Genomic DNA, 20,010 nt, shown 5'->3' on the forward strand with positions numbered 1-20,010 from the left:
CAGGGGATGTCCACTTGCCAGCGGGGAGAAGGCCTAAGCTGCAATCGGACATCCTTAGCGCTGCTGAGGAAGCAGGAGAGGCTCCCGTCACCACCGCTGTGCTGGCAGCCATCAGCCTGGCTTGTGGCTGAGAAGAGCTCCCCCTGTGGGAGTGCACTGACCACCAGGGAGCAGCTCCTGCATTGAGCGTCTGCTCCCTGGTGGTAAGTGTGTCATAGTGACCAGTCATTTCCAGTCATTCTGCTGGTAGGGTCAATTTGCATATTACCCTTTTATTATATAGGATAGAGGCCTGGTGCACAGGTGGGGGCCAGCTGGTTTGCCCTGAAGGGTGTCCCGGATCAGGGTGAGGGTCCCCCCTGGGGTACCTGGCCAGCCTGGGTGAGGGGCTGAGGGCCATTTTCAGGCTGGTCACACCGCCTTCAGGGTGGGGGTCCCCACTGGGGTGCCTGGCCAGTCTGGGTGAAGGCTGATGGCTGTTTGCAGGCTGGCCAAGCCCCCCAGTGGGTACCCTCACCCCATGGGGGTGTGACCAGCCTGGGTGAGGGGCTGAGGGCCGTTTTCAGGCTGCCCACAGCCCCTTCAGGGTTGGGGAGTCCCGCTGAGGTGCCCGTCCAGCCTGGGTGAGGGGCTGATGGCTGTTTTCAGGCTGGCCACGCCCCCCGGCGACCCAAGCTCCCAGCCTCTCTTTTTTTTCTTTTTTTCTGGGATTTATTTATCTTCTATAAGTGAAACTTTGTAGCCTTGAGCAGATCCCAGGGCCAGCCAGGGCAGGTGGGAAGCTTGGCTTCCTCCATCGCCAGGGGCAAACCAAGCCTCCTGCTCACTGTAGCTCCATGGCTGCCACCATCTTAGTTGGGTTAATTTGCATACTTGCTCCTCATTGGCGGTGGGTGTAGCTTGTGGGCATGGCTTGAGTATAGTGGAGGGACAGTTAATTTGCATGTTGCTATTTTATTATATAGGATTGCTTTTTCTGATGGAGTCAGAGAGTTCTTGGAGAGTTCTTTCTTTCTTTTTTTTTAATGCTCAAGTCTCTCTTCTTCTCTCTGTGTCATTTCTAGATATCTATCTTTGATATCACTAATTCTTTCCTTCATCTGGTCAGCTCTATTTTCCTAAGCTCACTAGTTCATTCTTTATCTCTCTTATTGAGTTCATCACCTCCAGAATTTGTATTTGGTTCTTTTTGAAAGTTGCGGTCTCTTTTGCAAAGTACTTGTTTTGTTTATTGATCCCATTTCTGAGTTCGTTAAACTGCCTATCTGTGTTTTCCTGTAACTCGCTTAATTTTTTTAGAACAGCAATCTTGAATTCTCTGTCATTTAAATCAGATCTCTCCATGTCTTTAAGCTTATTTTCTGGAGATTTTTTCATTTTCTTTCTGAGTTGCCTCATGACCTTGGTTACTCATGGTATTTGATGGATTTCTTTGCTGCCTAGGCATTGATGTATGGGAGGCACTTCTCCAGTACACTGATGAGAAGCCTGCCTGTTGTTCTCTAGTAGGTGACCTTGAAGCACAAGTTATTTAGTTCTCTTGCGCTACTCTTGCTTTTCAGATCTCTGTGGAGTGGTGGAAAATATCCTGTTTCCTGGGGAGATGGGTGTCATCTGTGTCCAGGTCCCCTGAGTCTCAAGGGACCAATCCCATGAAGGAATGTGGTGGGTGATGGGGTTCCAAATCCCAGTGCTATTCCCTGTCTCCAGATGCTGCCAGTAGTGCAGCTGCGATGGATGGGGTTAGGGTGAGCTGGGGAAGCTGGCTGCTGCCTTTGTTGCTTTCTGTCCTGTAATAGTGACTGGCAGACCTCCGCAGCCTCTCTGTGTATCTGCACCTGACACTGGGGTGAGTGCAGAGTGCACCTGTTGCTAAGGGGAAACATGTTTCTGTAGTACCAAGTTCTCTGGTTGGCAGACCGTGTGCTCTGCAACCAGACACTCACTGCTATAGCTTCTTCTGAGCCTTTTGCCAGCTTCGGGAGGGTCAAGGGAGGCAGTCAGGCTCCATGGCTTGGTTTCTCTGTCTTGAATGCCGATTGCCAGACAACCATGACTGCATCTCTGTGCTTCATTCCTGCCATGCCACTGTGTTCAGCTGCAGCTCCTACAGACGACTCCTGCCGGAATGCTCACTGTGTCTCTCTGCTCCTGGCTGAAGGGAGTGCCAATGGCATCCTGATTCTTTTCCTCTTTTGGGCTGAGGCCTGCAGAGACCTCAGGGCTGCGAGCTCTGGGCTGTGTCTTTGGCATCATCCTAGTTCTTCTCTTTTCCCACTTCTTGATTTGCTCCCATTTGCCCGCCTTTAGAAGTTTTAATGCCTGATCTCTCAGATGTATTTGTGCGTTGAACAGGAACCCTTTGCTGAATTATGGCTGGTCAAGTTGTTGAAACTTTAAGGGAAGAGATTAAGGAGACCTCTCATGCTGCCATTTTTCTAACATCACCCAATTCTGTTTTTTTAGGTGTCTATTAACTCAGGAATGTCACATAATTCATGAAGTGCACTTTAAGTGCTTAACGAATGTGGTCTGTCTCTCTATTCGTTTTTTAGAGCATTTGAAAGCATGCTTTTAGAGGAGAGATAGATGGGGAGGAAAAATGCTGTGAAGATTTGATTTACTTATTTTACTAGAATGTGTAGCTGTCTTTCTGGAATTCTCTGGAAGTATAAAAACTAGGGAACTCTAGCATTTTTTAAACAAAGAATATATGCGGCTCTTTCATATTAAATAGTAATGTGTTGGTGTTTAGTCTGCCCCTTCCCTCAAATTCTTGGTAGGATGGGTCTGGAATGGCAATGGAATGATATACTTGCTTCAAAAGAAGTAAATGTAGATGAAGGGGATCAAGTACAGAACTTACCTGCTCCAGAGGTTTACAGACTTGAGGTGGGGACCGAGAGAGCCTTGTAAGAGATTGAGTGGACTGTTTAATGAGTTTTTGTTTGAAATTTCTCAGACTGCTGACATTCAAATATCCCTTGTTATATATGGTTAGGTAAACTTCATGCCACTTTCAGAGAAGTTGTAAAGGCTGGCCTCTGGAATTTGAGTTCCAACCCCAGCTTACACTCTCCCTGCAAAACCTTCTTTCTGTTTGCTAGATGAAGAAGATAACTTGTTCACACCCCCCAAGCTGACCGATGAGGACTTCTCGCCATTTGGCTCTAGAGGTGGCCTGTTCAGTGGAGGGAAGGGGCTTTTTGATGATGAGGATGAGGAGGTGAGTTATTGCTGATCTGAAGCCCTCCATAGCTGTGTCGAGGAAGAAATACACTTTGTTCCTTGAGGGGGAAAAGATGGCTTCTTAGTTGGAAGTTGCTTCTGCTTTTATATTTGGGGAGATTTTGGACTAAGAACCACAAGAGAGAAGTTGTAATATCCTGGTGCCCTTTGTTAGGTGGGGAGAGGATGGGAGAGTATTAATAGTGAACAATTTACTTGATTGGCAGTTGTTTCTTACGCTGTTCTTTTAAAATATTTTACTTAAATATTTTATTTATTAATATTTTTATTGACTTCAGAGAGGAAGGGAGAGGGAGGGAGAAATAGAAACATCAGTGATGAGAGAGAATCATTGATCTGCTGTCTCCTGCACGCCCCCTACTGGAGATCGAGCCCGCAACCTCGGCATGTGCCCTTGACCAGAATGGAACCCGGGACCCTTTAGTCCATGGGCCGATGCTCTATCCACTAAACTAAACTGGCTAGGGCTTATCTCTCTATTCTTCTTCCACATTCGTAATTAATTCCTGGACAGACCTAACTTTTTTAAGGGTCTGATTTTGCCATAGTCTTCACTTTAGAACTGATTTTCTGGCAAAACAATATATATGTATCTTTAAACTTTACAAGGTAGTTTTCTTTGGAAAGCCTCAAATGCAGCTGCCTTTGCCTCTGCTTTTTGAATTCTGTTGTATCCATATCACAACCAGAGTGACCTCTTCGTGGAAGCCCCTCGGAGCCAAGAAGCTGGAGCCGCTACTAACGAAGGTGAGCTTGGCCTGAGGCTCCTGTGCTGCTTTCTACAGATCTCCAAAGGGCTCACTTCCCGTGAGGAGGCGGGGTCCCTGAGGTTGTTCCCAAACCTGCTGTTTTGTTAGGCAAGAAACTTGTGTTTGCCTTGGTCTAGTTGAAAGTAGTTTATTTGCACTAATTCTTGCCTTAGAAAAAACAAAGAGTACCAACTGTAAACCCACACCACAATTTTACCTCTTAGAGTATTTTCCTGTTTGATTTTATGAATGTCTATCAGTATTGAGGATATTTTAATTTAATCAAAGAAACATTCCTAAAATTCTGCGTGGAAATTGAGATCAGTAACTCCCCAACCAAGTGTGCATTATAATCTGGACTTTTTAAAAAGCACACAAAAAAATTTTAAATCTTACAAATGGTATTCCTTTAGATCTGTGGTAGTTCTTGGGGGTTGGGAATTAGTTATTTTAAGCAACTTGGTCTCCTCAGGCCACAAGTTGTTGGATTTGGGGCTTGCTACGATGCTGCCTTGATTGTTGTAGTTCCTGCTCTCCACTTTTTGGCATCGGTGACTTGCCTCTTTCCTTTGTTCCTGGTATTGTCTTCATTTTTTTCACTGATGTTTTCACTTTTTGCTTTTTTTTCCTTGTTCATTCTCACAAACAGGAATGGGCAGAGGGGCACTGTGGAGGAGCCCCGCTTGCTCTGCCCCTTCCCCCACTGCTCTGCAGCCAACCCCGTCTGCCCAGGCACAGTGATTTTCCATGGCAGTCGCCACTGAGAATGCATTAGTGCCAAGAAAGTAGTCGTCGGTAGAGAAGATACTAAGGAATTTTAAAATGCCTCTTTTGGGAAAAGTTAGCTCTAATGGGCCTTTTAGTAGCTATTTATCGTGTTGCATATATTTTAGGAAGGTGCATTTAACAAGAAAAGTTATTTTCTTTGTTGAAATGGTTATCTCATTCTTTCTCATTTTAGTGTCTTCATCCTCCAAACCCGGAAAGAAGATTCCAGCTGGAGCAGTTTCTGTATTTTTAGGTATCATTGTAGGGTTTGTTTTTTAGAAACTATATAAGAATTATCCTGTCATTTTTAAAATTGCCGTTTTCTGAGGGCAGGCTGGGGGGTAGGAGGAGCTTCGGAAGGCATGGAGCAGCTTACAGAAAGAGCTCAGGCACTGGGGTTAGCTCCGATCCTCTTAGAAGTCAATGACCTTGGATCTTTTTATGTTTGAGTGACCAGGTGGTTCTGCATCCTGGGACATCTGTTGCAGAAAAGGATCGAAGTTTTGGGTCCTGTTCCTGTATTTAGTGGGTGCACTGAAATGAAAGGTCTTGGTGGTAGTAGTGGTGGTTTTTTCTATGAAGTCAGAAGGCTCACCCACACTGGCTCACAGCCGGCTTTCGTGTTTCTCTACCCACAGGGGACGCTGATGTGTTGGGTGCAGCGTCTGCTCCGTCACTGAAGGAGCCCCAGCAGCCCCAGCAGCCCACTCCGGGGAAGCGCTTGTACCTCCCACCCACGGGCCTCTTTGATGAGGACGACGACGATGACTTTTTTGCAGCGTCCTGTAGCAAACCCTCCAAGACAGGTGCTTGTTCCAGGCTGGTTTTGGATTTTGCCAGGAAAATAATATTGACCTAAAAAGGCATGAAGCTCCTCTAGTTCATAGCTCTTAGAGGATCAGAACCTGTCCCCAATATTCCTCTCATAGAGTTGTTTCATTTCTGCTTTTGTGGTTACAGTACCTTGGAGGTCACTGTTTTATGAACTAATCTTTTCTGCTTTGAAAACTAATAGCTAGGAATTCTTCCTTACAGTTCTAGTTCTCACACAGGTTGTGTGAGGCAATCACACTTTCTCCAGCAGTCCTTAGTAAACTCCAAACAGAATGCCAGGCTAGCTGTTTATTTCCCAGCTTCTCTTTTGCTCCTAAAAGCCCAGGTAACCTTGACTTTTCCTTGTATGACAGGTTTTCCAGCCCCGTAGCCACTTCAGCTCTCTTTCTGTCTTCTCCCCTCAAATTTAAGCCACATGTTCATGAAATCACTCCTTTAAATCAGGTCTTTAATGTGCAGATGATCTCCTGAGTTCGTCATCATCGTGCAGGTTCTGGTTCAGGGTTGTAGGATGCGGTCTTCGATTCTGCATTTCTAACCAGCTCCCTGGTTGGTTTGTGAGAGATTGTTGGTTTGTGGGTTGCACTAGCTCCCTTTTCAGTGGGAGGTGTGGAAGGTAAGGGTAGAAGCAGAAAGTGAGAGAAATAATTTCTTTTTATTGTAGAAAGAGTGCAAACGGATGCATAATCCACTCAGATCTAGGCCACCTGAAATGGCAGTGAATGCAGGCAGAAGTTCCTCGTGACATGGGCGGTCTCTCACTGTAGTGCAAGCATGTCAAACTCAAAGCTAACTCAGGCCAAATAAACAAGGTTTAAGTTTATGTGGGCTGCAAGAAAACAAAAACTTCAATTTTCATAGAAACATAGGTTTATTTCTATAGAGACATGCTGAATACAAAGGGCTGAAATAAATGAATAATCGCTAACATAAAATAATAGAACATTTTAATAAAAGTTAATATTTCTTCTTGAACATTAACTTACCAGACATTGAATAACTGCACAAATTAATAAGCGTAACGCAAATAAACCTATTTCTCTTGTTCTCCGAAAGCGAATTACTTCCTGTTGAGCACACCAAACAAGTCAGTACAAGACTAATGACATGGCAATCAGCTGCTGCAATATTTGCTGCTAGTATTAGTGGAGAGAAATGGTGTGCCTGTGCGTAAGGCGCCTAAGGGAAATGAATGCAACACGATTATAGTAATCAAGCTATTAGCAAACATTGTAGTTCGTTATTAATAACTAGAGGCCTAGTGCACAAAGTTCGTGCATGGGTAGGGTCCCTAGCTGCTGTTGGCTGTGCCGGGGCCAGGGCCTCCCTTCCCAGGCTGCCGGCTGCCAGCTGGGGCCTTCCTTCGTTCTGCGCTGGTAGTGCACGTCATAGTGAGTGATCGAACTCCCAAGGGGACACTTTGTATATTAGGCATATATATATACACACACACACATATATATATATCAGGATATTGTAAAAATTAAGTTAGGAAATTTTTATTAAAACGTTTCTTATATACTGTTATATTGGCTGGGCCGCAAAAATATTGGTTGTGAGCTGCGAGTTTGACACGCTCGCTGTAGAGGATGTCACTGAGAACTGGTGTGAAATCACAGATGAGTTGATGCCCCTTTCTTGGTCAGCTGATGAGTCAGTGCCCTCATTTCAGTAACACACAGCTCATTCAGTGCAGCAGTGCCTGTGGGAGTGCAAGACTGGGAACCACCCAAATACTCATCAGTAGGGTGAATGATGGTCCTTCCATTCAGTGGAGTTTCGTGAACCTGCTACAAAGAAAGAGGTCTATGTCTGTTGACATGGCAGGATACCCAAGGTCATTAATTGAAAAATGCAAATTGTAAGATGTGTTGTTTAAATTATACTATCATTTTTAGCCTTATTTGTGAATGTCTAGAGTTAATACATTAGTATATCCTTTTGGAGAATTAGAAGCATATATACCCTATTTCCAATGGCTGATGTGTTTGGGTGGGAAAGTAGAGTTTTGGGGAAGATTTCAGTATTTGCTTTTATATAATTTGATTTTTTATTAGCACCACGCTCTAACCAACTGAGCTAACCGGCCAGTGGCTATAATTTGATTTTTTAAAAGCAAGAGCTGACCTTCATTTCTCAGCTTCCTAGAGTAATGGACTCTTTTTTTTTTTAATAGGGGAATTTAAAAAAATGTTTTTATTGATTTTAGAGAAAAAGGGAGAGGGAGAGAAAAACATGCGTTGGCTGCCTCCTGCACACACCCTACTGGGGATCAAGCCCACCATCCAAGCATGTGCCCTGTCTGGAATTTGAACAAGCAAACTTTTGGTGCATGGGATGATGCTCAACCAGCTGAGCCACACCGGCCAGGACTAGAGTGATTGACTTTTAAATGATCTTTCTGTAGGTCTCTCTTCACTTTTATGTCAGCCAAGCTACTGTAAGCACCGGCCGCTGTTGCTTGGATCAGTGTGTAAACCATGTGATTAAACTGTCTATCCTGTGTTTCATTTGAGCTGCTGTTATGTTTTTTGAAAAATTCCAATCTAGTCCTCTTCATATTTCCTCATAACTAAGAAATAACATACTTTCTAAATGTATTCTTTGTGAGGGAAGAATTTTTAATGTGTGAATTTTATGGTGGGATATTTTGCCTTACTGTAATTTTGTGCTGTGATATATTTTAAAGACAAAATCAAATCCACTGCCAACATCTTTGATGAGGAGGAAGGAGATCTGTTCAAGGAGCAAGCAGTGACTTCGCCAGAAGCCGCTGTGAAGCAGACAGATGACAATAAAGCAGGAGGGGAAGGAAAGGTGAGCGAGGGGGAAGACTGCACATGGCAGTGTTGGTCTGGGACATCTTGTTCATTCGTATGGAGCCCAGAGGGGAAGTGCTGTTTCTTTCACGTTTATAGTGAGGAACTGCAGAAAGTTGGGAGAGTACAATGAACACCCAAAGAACTGCCACCAAAGTGCAGCAGTTGGTAGGATTTTGCCTTACCAGTTTTGACATCCATTGATGATCTTTTACCTGAACCAGTCATTGTGTTAAAGGGTACAAAATGATGTTTTTCCAGTTCTTGCACATCTTCTACTTTTGTTAGCTGGCATTCTTCGGAACAGAAGAGCATTTTCTCCTCCTCTCTTGCTTTTTTAGTATCGGTATAGGACCATGGGTGTATATAATCTGTGAGCATCGTAGCTGTTTTTGATGCTCACAGGTTATATTATTGACCTATGTTTGGCCACTGGGCTGCATCCCCCTCAGTCTTTAAGCTCCTCTGGCTGCTTCCCTTTCCCTTTGCCGTCCTGCACACCTGGATCTTTCTAAAGCACCTCTGTGTCATGTCTTTGCTATGAAACCCTGACCTTCCCACTGGCGACCACCTAGGTCCCAGCATGCAGAACCTGGCGTGCTCCTCGGGCGCCCTTCCTGTGCTGGCTCCAGCTGTGCCATCCCACTGTGTGCTCTATGGGGTGGGCAGCCTGTCCTACTCTCTGGTCTCCCAGGTGTGCCCGCTGCTTTTCTCTTGCTCTTGTCTCCTCACATGGACTCTCTGCCTGGAATGTCCTCACTTTACCTACTAGTAGACATGGCCCATGTCTAGGCCTTGTCTGTCCTGAGAAATTTACTTTGTCAAGGAATTGTTTCTTTCCTCTTTCCTAACTTAACCAATTTGGAAATTCTTTCTCATGACACTTCTCATTTTGAGTTCATGGTTTGTATGAACTTGATATAGGCCCAAGCTGCTTTATTCTAGCAGAGACTCAGTACGTTTTCTGAATGAATGATTGAATACACTCTCATTTCCAGGCATCTTGTTCGTTAACTCTCAATTTTTTTTCCCCCAACAAAGGTTACCCTGCCTTCCAACAAAAACCTTAAGCTCTTGTCAGAAACAAAGACTCAAAAAGGTTTATTTTCAGATGAGGAAGACACTGAGGTAAGGAGTTATTTTTTAGTTCTGGGAATTTGTCCGTGGATATTACATTTGAAACTATTTTTGAATCAGGATTTTCTCAGTCGAGGTACAAGACTTTATATTATATTGTTTAGTTCTTTCTTTGACATTAATCTCTTGAGAATACATGGTCTCTTTTTAAAAATTTATTGATTTGAGAGAGAGAAACAAACATGGATTTGTTGTTCCACTTACTTATGGATTCATTGGTTGCCTCTTGTATGTGCTCTGACCAGGGATCAAACCTGCAACCTTGGTGTATCAGGATGATGCTCTAACTAACTGAGCCACCCGGCCAGGGAATACAGTCTTTAGAAAGCAATATATGTACAGTAGTTTTCACTCTTGGGTTTGAATCCAGCGCATCTTCTGGGAGGAAAATACTTTGTCTTCAGAATGCTCAAATTTTAGGCTATTTGTTGACCTTCAAGCAGTGAGGTACTTAACTTGTCCCAGAATGGAAATCTACACACTGCTTCCTTTTTTGGTGTTCTCACTAAAATGTGGGCTTAGTGATGAAGGGATGGGCCTCCTGGCACAGCTTTTACCTGGTGGCTGGTCATAGTTTGTGGCCGGCACTGTTTGCGGACAGCCTCAGTCCTCCAGGCACGCGCCCGGGAGCCCCTTTTCAGTGGAGTAACACCACCTCTCTGAGGCGTCACTGCTGCTTCTGACTCCCACAGGCTTTGAGAATGAACTTTAGACCAGGCTTTTAGGGAGTCAGAGACCTGTATGAGAAAGTAATGGGCTGAAATCAGTCCCTTCACAGAAAAATATGTGGACATGGCAGAAATTTGCATTTAAGTTTGGATTCTGTAAACTTTGAGTTAAACTGTAGTGGTTACTTTGCACTAATGGCCAGGATGAGCATGCAGCTCTCTGTGAGTAGAGTGGTTACCGTAGATACAAATGGAACCTTTGGGGGTTGTACTTCACTCGTGTCCAATGTACAGAAGATTGGAATCAGCCAGAATCCAGTTAGGCCAAATCCTGACAGGTGAGCACAGCACGATGGGGCCTCACACTCTGGTCTGATCCTGAGCTCCCGCTTCCAGGTCTTTGCGCTGGCTCCTGCCCCTCTGGGAATGCTCTTCCCGGAATTCAGAGGGCTAGCGTCCACTTTGCCCAGTTCCCTGTGAGGCCTCCCCCAATGACCCTTGGCATAATCGCAGGCCCGCCAGCACACACCACACCACTCCAGAGCCCCTCTTCTGTTTCATTGTTCTTCACAGTATATTTTTCCAGGTGACGTTTCACGTCTACTCATGCATTGTCTCTGTCCCAACTAGAAAGCTCCGTGAGGATAGAACGTTTGTTCCTGCCCTTACCCCTAATGCCTACACTAGTGATTGGCACTTGGTCAGCCCTCAAAGAGTTGTCAACTACATAAAAAAAGAAAATATGTGTGCACTTTTAGTGACTTAAAAGGTGTTCCATTACTTATTGCTATGAAATAAATTGCTCCAAAGCTTAGAGACTTAAAACATCAATAAGGCCTAGCCAGTTTGGCTCGGAATAGGGATGAAAGGTTCCGGATTTGATTCTGGTCAAGGGCACATTCCTGAGTTTCGGGCTCTATCTCCAGTGTGGGACGTGCAGGAGGCAGCCAGTCAGTGATTCTCTGTCATCATTGATGTTTCCACCTCTCTCTCCCTCTCTCTTCCTCTCTGAAATCAATGTAAATATATATATTTTTTAATATATTTTATTGATTTTTTACAGAGAGGAAGGGAGAGAGATAGAGAGCTAGAAACATCGATGAGAGAGAAACATCGATCAGCTGCCTCCTGCACATCTCCTACTGGGGATGTGCCCGCAACCCAGGCACATGCCCTTGACCGGAATCGAACCTGGGACCCTTCAGTCTGCAGGCTGACGCTCTATCCACTGAGCCAAACCGGTTCCGGCCAATGTAAATATTTTTAAAAAATAAGTTTTATTACCTCTTATGGTTCTAGAACAGGGGTCCTCAAACTTTTTAAACGGGGCCAGTTCACTGTCCCTCAGACCTTTGGAGGGCCGGATTATAGTTTAAAAAAAAACTATGAACAAATTCCTATGCACACTGCACATACCTTATTTTGAAGCAAAAAAAACCCAAAACGGAACAAATACAATATTTGTATTTGCATGTGGCCCACGGGCCGTAGTTTGAGGACCCCTGTTTTAGAAGTTGACTCGGCTTAGCTAGACACTTTTTATTTAGGGTCACATGTGGGTCCTAGTGTGAAGGTGGCTGGGCTGAGAGTCAGCTCCCTGGTTCTGGTGCCTGGGCAGGAAAGACTCAGATAGCGGGGACACTGGGGGCACAGGCAGCAGCTTCTGGGAAATTGGCTTCTTACATGGTGGCCCAGAGCTTCAAAGTGCGATTCCGGGGAGCTCCCCTGAGGCTGTACTTGCCACCTCTGCTGCATTCTGTTGAGGCCATCACAAAGGCCCGCCCAGGTTCTGGGGTAGGGACACAGACTCCACCTCTTTATGGTAGGAGTATAAAATAATTTTCAGACAGGTTTTTTTTTTAATCCTCACTCAAGGATATATTTTATTGATTTTGAGAGAGAGAGAGCGCAACATCAATGTTAGAAATATCAATCAGTTGCCTCCCATATGTTCCCCGACTAGGAATCTGCAACTTAGGTATGTGTCCTGATTGGGAATCGAACCCACAGCCTTTTTGGTGTATGGGACAGCACTCCAACCAACTGAGCTATCAGCCAGAGCCAGACAGGCTTTTATTATTATTATTATTTTTAAAATATATTTTTATTGATTTCAGAGAGAAGGGAGAGGGAGAGATAGAAGCATCAATGATGAGAGAGAATCATTGACCAGCTGCTCCCTGCACCCTCCCCACTGGGGATTGAGCCCACAACCTGGGCATATGTGCCCTTGACTGGAATCGAACCTGGGACCCTTCAGTCCACAGGCCGATGCTCTATCCACTGAGCCAAACCGGACTGGGCGAAGCAGGTTTTCAAAACCACCACTGAACGCTTTGTTCCATGTGCAGCATCCTAGATTGTTTTTACTGGGTACTGCCCGGTGCTGAGACCTGGAGAAGAAAACATAGAAGAGAGGCCTTGGCCCCGAAGGGCGGGCTCTTAACTCCTGCCTCCGTCTCAAGTGTCGAGCTCAAGCTCCCCTGGAGATCCTTGTGGGGACATGTTTGAGGTAATGGAAAAGCACTCTTTCCAGGAAGATGCTAGTCAAGGTCCAAAGCCAGGATGTTGAAATTTGCTTTTGTTCTTTGTTTTGGTTTATTTCCTTGTTTAATTTGAAAGCAACAGAGCCCTTTCCTTAAGTGAATCCTAGCAGGGTGTAAAATGCAGGAGAGGATAAGGAGGCCCAGAACTCGCCCTGTGAGGCCTCTTCTCCGTAAACAGACCCGGGGGGCACCGTGGGTCCCAGGCGAGGACCCCTGGACTGAGCTGCGCTCTTCTCGGTTAGTGAACCTATTGGACCTGTATTTGAGGAGTGCACATTGATTCCCTAATGAGAAGTTTGTCTGAAAAGGTCTCAGAAACTTATGTTCTTGACCTGTTTAATTGTCTGGCCTCTTGTGTATTGAAGTTTCTTGAAGGAACAGTTCTATTTTATGTTAAATTCATGCTGCTCAACGTGCAGGTCTTTCTTTGCATTACAGTTTAACGTTTTGAAATTTTCTTCAAATATACCATATTTTTTAATAGTTTGCAACATCTACTGTAGTTCAAATAGAATACCAAACATTTAAAAATAAAAATTGAATATGTACTTATTTAAAAGAAATAATACTATACTTTTACTAGAGTAGCAAATATTATACTCTTATTTGTTACTAAATAAAAGAGCCATAGATGCAGTAATCTGGGAACCTGGCTTCTGTTCTCATTATGGAATCTGTTCAGTCCCTCTGATTCTTTGGACAGAAAAAGGAAGTCATTCTTATTTTTAGCATGGTAGGAGGTGGATGGAAACTTTCTCCTTGCCTAAAGTTGTCCCTGTGGAAGGCCGAGCCAAAGCAAGTAGGGGTACCCAAACCCCTGGGCCCAGTGAGGCGCCTGGAGTTGTGTGGTCACTTCCTCCTCACAGCCAGGCGTTCGTGCTGCGCGCAGCGGGGCAGACTCGGACGCGTGTTCCTCCAGGACGGGCTCGGCGAGCTCTTGTCTGACAGAGACCTGGACCACTGCAGCTGCGGTGGCTTAGTCGTTTGTGTTTCATGTGTAACCGATGCTGTAAAACTATAGATCTTGTTTACCAGGAACTTTCATCTTGATCCAACAGGATTTGTTTTCCTCTCAAAATGTGAGCAAGTCAAAAGATGCATCTCTCCTGGCTAGCAAACTCCCCACGTCAGTCTCGCTTTTTGATGATGAAGAAGAAGAGGTAAACATTGTTATTGCAACACAAGATAATCAAGTCTTTTTATTATTAGGAAACTGTTGCTGATGTAGCTTTATGGCCAGGGGTTCAGTCAGTAGATCAGGGTGATGGGGAAGCACTCAAGCCATCTGACAGGCTTACCTAACCAAACTGTCGGATTTTATTTCAGCCATCCTTTCTTAGGTCCTCTTAGCTATGATCCAGGTTGTATGGAAGGCTTTGTAGAGTTCACTTTAAAAGCCTGCCTTTAAGAAATGCTTTTTAATATGTATTTATTTATTTCAGAGAGGAAGGGGGAGGGAGAGAGAGAGAGAAACATCAATGATGAGAGAGAATCATTGATTGGCTGCCTCCTGCACACCCCCTACTGGGGATAGAGCCCGCAACCTAGGCATGTGCCCTTGACCTGAATCGAACCCAGGACCCTTCAGCGCACAGGCCAACACTCTATCCACTGAGCCAAACTGGCTAGGGCAGGAAATGCTTTATAGAGGATGGACCTGTTATACCCAGTGGTCTACAAGAATGTCTTGGTTAAAGGGGGAGCAAGAGGAGAAGGCAGCCATGTCCTCCTCACCTTGCTTTTCTTTCCCACCCTGGATGAGAGCGAGTGGGGGAAGTAAGAGGGAAGACCAAGCGAACCTTCATCCTTATGCAGTTCTGTGTGATGCTAAGCTCCTCAGCCTGGCCTCAGACCTCTGCGTTCATGTCCTACCTAGCTCCACCACTTGCAAGTCAGGGGCCTTGGTCAAGTAACTTGACCTTTCTGAATCTCATGGCTCAGTGGTAAGTGGGGTCATTGTGACAGCTGACACAAGTCATGTGCAGCCATTGGCACCGAGCCTGGCACAGTAAGTGCGCCGTAAATGTGTATCCGCACTGGATGCCTTGCCTGCCTTCCCACACTCTCTTTTCAGGCTCTCTTCATCGATATTTACATTTCAGACTGTTCACCTGCTGTGTATACTCTTAGGGCTATTCCTCTCGGACTCTGGTTCAGGCCCTCTGATGGTTTTGTTAGTCTTACCTAAATAAAGGTACCTTAATAGGCACCTCTGGAGTGTGTGACAGTACAAAAATGTCCCAACGCCTTTGAACCTATAAGAGACGGTTCTTTGTGGGTCAGTGATTTTATTTAGTAAACTATTTCTTGTTTGTATTACCTCTTTAAAATGAACCAGAAACCCCAATCGTTCCTTCCCTCTGCCCCAGGTGTGTGTAACGGAGTGGAGAACGCTCCATGTTTCTCTCTTTTATCCATTGCTCCAGTTTGTGACTCATAGAAAGGAAGGTGCAGATTTCTGGCTGTGCAGGTGCTGTCCTGCTCTCCTGGCAGGTGCGGCCATGGCCTCCTTAGTAAGCCAGAGAGCCTGCCTGCCGGGTGTCCTCCTATTTCTGTGACCTTGCCTCACGTCACTCCCTCTAATGCCCCCTCCCAGGTGTCCGCCTTGGGTTCTGTGGAATGTTCCCTTTGTGGATGGAGAGTACACTGAGAGACTATTACAGACTGTTGTAGGCTTATATGTGAGACAAGTGGGGTCTACTAGCATTTTGTGATTCCCCCCCCCCCCCCGCCCCACAAAATATCTATTTTGTACCTGACTAGAGATTTATTCTCTAACAATTTGACATGAGAATATCCTAAGTTTTTGTCTTACATTTATAAAGTTGTCATACTCTTCTGCCATTTGTTTTTCTAGGATAATCTTTTTGGGGCTACAGCTGCCAAGAAGCAAGCATCATCTCTACCAACTCTGAGCCAAGAGAAAGCAAAACTCTCTGAGCCCCCCAAGAAGAAAGCATCTGCCTTGCTGTTCAGCAGCGACGAGGAGGTGGGTGGGAAGTCTCCCCGCAGGAGCAGGTGCTGTTGGAGTAAGAGTCAGGCTGTCCTGAGCATTTTCTTTCTACACCTGCTTTATGTCTAGTGAAGTTCAGCCACTAGAGACTGTTTGCAGCACTTGAAGAAAGATAAAGATAGTCCAGTATATTAAACTAAAGGGCATCTTTTTAAAAAGGATTAAAAATAAAATAAGTATGGCCCTTGCCATAACCGGTTTGGCTCAGTGGATAGAGCGTCAGCCTGCGGACTGAGGGGTCCCAGGTTCGATTCCGGTCAAGGGCATGTACCTTGGTTGTGGGCACATCCCCGGTGGGAAGTGTGCAGGAGGCAGCTGATCGATGTTTCTCTTTTGTCGATGTTTCTAACTCTCTATCTCTCTCCCTTCCTCTCTGTAAAAAAACAATAAAATATATTAAAAATAAAATAAGTATGGCCCTCAAATAATAATGTATGCTAATTCAAATGAGTGGAGCCTTATTTTATCTTATTACATGATCACCATGTTTCATTAATCAAGAACATAAATCTAGACATGGTAAGAACATTCTATGCAAGTTTAACTTCTTTTTTATTAGAGTCTTAACAAATTTCCGTTCACTATCTAGATACATATTAGCAAAACCAGTAGTGAATATTGTTTAGCTCCTGTTCAGATTTAGCTGTACAGAAAAAGACTTTAAATATAATGATACTAGGGGCCCAGTGCATGAATTTGTGCACCTTGAAAGGCACTGTGGGTAGTGAGGCTGTGGTGGGTACAGGGACAGGTCTTGGCCCATCCTCCGTGCCCCCCCCCACCTGGCCCCTCCCGCTGTGGCCCCCAGATCTCTGTCTGCCAGCAGCCCCGCTCCTGCCACCGCTGCTCCCACGTACTGATGGCGCCGGCCCTGCTCGTACTCGCTGATGGTGCAGAGCGATTGGGGCTGGCGCCAGCAGTGGGTGCAAGCGGCGGCTGCTGCCCCGATCACCCCTCAGGAGCAGGGGGAGGTGGAGAAGCCCTCAGAGGCAATCGGGGCCGGCAGCTGCCATTTGTACCCGCTGATGGCTCCGAGAGATCAGGGCTGGTGCCAGGGCCGGCGGCAGGTGCAAGTGCTGGGCGGGACCACAGCATGCGGGTGCAAAGAATTTTCAAGTAATCACCAGAGGCTCGACCCGGTGGCAGCGACCGGTGCCCCGCCTTGGTCTGGTGCCCCTGCTCACCTCCACCATCCCACCGCAGCCGATGCCCACCATGTTCCATGCTCTGCCGTCTGCTGCCAATGCCCACCATAGTCCCCGTGCACCCCCTGGTGGTCAGGACACGTTATAGCAACCGGTTTTTCGGTTGTTCCCCTGTTCGATCTGTTTGCATACTAGACTTTTATTATATAGGATTAGAAACCCTGGGCATTAAAAACCTTCCCGTGTAATAACTGCTCTTTTTATGTTAACATAGGCAAGTTAGGGTATGACGTGGACAGCTGAATCACAGGTTTGTTAGTGTTTTTATTGAAAGCAACTTAAAGTGACACAACATAATTTGCTTTTTCTACTCAAACGTAGGAGTTTAAGATGGATTTTCCTTTTTTTGCATTGTTAGTCTTTTTCCCGTAGTAATGGCCAACCATTAGTGTAATTTTTCTTACCCCAGTGGTTCAGGGAAAATGAAAATATTAGCTAAGACTGGGAGCAATATTACTTGAAGAGTAAAGATAACCAGTGTTCTGGAACAGTGACACTCAACAGTACCTGCCCATTGGAATCATGGGGGGAACTAAGAGTGCTAATGCTATTCTGACCTAATTGGTTTGGAGGTATGGAGGTTACTGGAATTTCCTAAAGCTCTTTCAGGGTGTCTAGCACGTAGCCACCGCTCTAGAGGAGCATGTCTCAAACCATAACGTGAAGCAGTCCCCTGGGCATGGGTTATGAGTGCAGGTCTGATTCACAAATCGGGGGTGGAACCTGAGCTTCTAAGTAACAGATGCTACTGGCTGTGGGCCCCACTTTGCTTTGCAAAGCTCTAGGGCAGCGGTTCTCAACCTGTGAGTCGTGACCCCTTTGGGGGTTGAATGACCCTTTCACAGGGGTCGCCTAAGGCCATCGGGAAACACATATATAATTACATATTGTTTTTGTGATTAATCACTATGCTTTAATTATGTTCAATTTGTAACCATGAAAATACATCCTGCATATCAGATATTTACATTACGATTCATAACAGTAGCAAAATTACAGTTATGAAGTAGCAACGAAAATAATTTTATGGTTGGGGGTCACCGCAACATGAGGAACTGTATGAAAGGGTCACGGCATTAGGAAGGTTGAGAACCACTGCTCTAGGCTCTAAAAATCAAAGGACCACTTAAGCGAGTGCTCAGGAGTTCTGTGATTTTAAGGGTGAGCATAGCCAGGTGAGGTTTTACATGCCGAGTCCACATGGAGACGGTTGGTGGTAAAGAGTCCTTCACAGCTCTCATTGTGTTGTGTTTGCATATGCATAACATGAGCTTCTTACACATTTTTTTTTCTAGCCTGCTTCGGGATTTTTAATTTAAGATATTTTCCTCCAAAGTTGAGAGTTCTTTTTTAAAATATATTTGTATAGATTTCAGAGAGGAAGGGAAAGGGAGAGAGAAATCGAAACCTCAGTGATGAGAGAGAATCATTGATTGGCTGCCTCCTGCACGTGGGATTGAGCCCACAACCTGGGCCTGTGCCCTTGACTGGAATCGAACCAGGGACCCTCAGTCTGCAGGCTGATGCTTTACCCACTGAGCAAAACGAGCTAGGGCTAAAGTTGAGAGTTCTTGATTTATTTTTTGGCATATCTCTTTATCCCCCTCTTTAATTAATGTTGATCCTCTCAAGTAGACAAGTTCCCTTCCCAGCACAGAGCAGAACCTTAGTGAGGAGAAGCATCGTGGCAGGCAGGGGAGGAGGAGGGCATGGGCAGGTCTGTGAAGTCAAAGAACCCAGCTGTCTAGATTGGAGTTCAAGGAAAAGTCTTGGACATGAGTTTTCTTTACGTGTGATACACTTAGTGCAATACTTGGTTTAAATACAACTTAGTCTAATGAATGTAAATTTTATTTTACATCCTAGGTTCCTTAAACGCCATTGCCACTGGATTTTAATACATATTTTATATTTTAAGGACCAGTGGAATGTTACTGATTCACAGACCAACTCAGCTTCTGACGACAGGTCTAAAGGCGAACTTAGGAACTCTGAGCCCAGCCGGGACCGGGAGACGGTGAAAAAGACCAGCCTCTTTGAGGAAGACGACGAAGACGATCTGTTTGCTATTGCTAAGGACAGGTAAGAGTCATTGTACCAAGTCGTTTAATCCGAGTCTGTGGTAACAGTAAGGTATTTGATGTGTAGGCTGTCAGTTGCTGGGTGAGCTGCTAATCACTACCTGATAGTCAAACAAATGAGGATGTCTCTGCTTTTCACTTGCAAGGTACTCTTCTCCAATACTGCAAATTTTTTTTTCTGATGGATCCTTAATTTCTTCTAACTATCATTTTGTTAACCTTAAAATATTATTTTTCTTAGTTAATTAGGGGTTTAAGTACAGTTTGTTTTTCCTCTGGGATACACTAAAGAATGTACAGTTTGATCAAGTTACTTAAGTTTGTCATTTGGATAGGGATTGGCCCAGCATTGAACAACATCCATTAGGAGGATGGTTCTCTCAGAGCTGAGCTGAGTCACACCAGTTGCGGGCTCTCCTTACGGGTCTGGGTCCTTCACATTCATTCCTATGTGGACTGGAACTGGCAGGATGTGGAGTGAGCATGGCTGTGGCTGGTGGTGAAACCTGCTGCCAGAAGAGCTATGCATTCAGAGTAACGCCCCTGCAAATACATATTTTTTTCTCTTGAGAGCCTTAGTGATCACTTTGAAATTCAGCTGAATGGTAGTAGCATAAAGAGGCAATTGATTGGACATGTAAATCTTACCCATTGGTGTGGTTAAGCCTTCATTTTGATTTTTTTTTTGTAAGAGAACATTTATTTGGTAAATCACAGAGGTAAAAGAAGTAATTCCTAGAAGAAATGGGCTTAGGAAACAAGTTACGGAGGTAAAGGAAGGGCCGTTGGAGCTTGGGAGTGAGGAAGCCAATGGAAGTGTGCCTGGGGGAGGAGAAAGGGGAAGGCACCGGCATGGGCATGAGCACGGGTGTGCTCGCAGGAGAGAGAGGCCATTTAGATTTGATGGTTCCAAAAGCACCTTATATTCTATCTCTGAAAAT

General features: G+C 45.1%; 1 protein-coding gene across 2 annotated transcripts in view; it reads left to right on the forward strand.

The window, feature by feature from the left end:
- Positions 1-20,010, forward strand: part of LOC132214735 (WASH complex subunit 2A-like) — a 76,404-nt gene that overhangs the window by 32,705 nt on the left and 23,689 nt on the right. For both annotated transcript variants that reach the window (XM_059662117.1, XM_059662118.1), the window contains exons 12-20: positions 3,108-3,226; positions 3,939-3,996; positions 4,960-5,019; positions 5,405-5,572; positions 8,290-8,417; positions 9,461-9,547; positions 13,829-13,930; positions 15,628-15,759; positions 18,907-19,070. In XM_059662117.1, coding sequence (XP_059518100.1) covers positions 3,108-3,226; positions 3,939-3,996; positions 4,960-5,019; positions 5,405-5,572; positions 8,290-8,417; positions 9,461-9,547; positions 13,829-13,930; positions 15,628-15,759; positions 18,907-19,070 — 1,018 coding nt within the window. The remainder of the gene's footprint in view (positions 1-3,107; positions 3,227-3,938; positions 3,997-4,959; positions 5,020-5,404; positions 5,573-8,289; positions 8,418-9,460; positions 9,548-13,828; positions 13,931-15,627; positions 15,760-18,906; positions 19,071-20,010) is intronic.

The sequence above is a fragment of the Myotis daubentonii genome, chromosome 13 (genome assembly GCF_963259705.1).
Source record: "Myotis daubentonii chromosome 13, mMyoDau2.1, whole genome shotgun sequence".
NCBI classification, from domain to species: Eukaryota; Metazoa; Chordata; class Mammalia; order Chiroptera; family Vespertilionidae; genus Myotis; species Myotis daubentonii.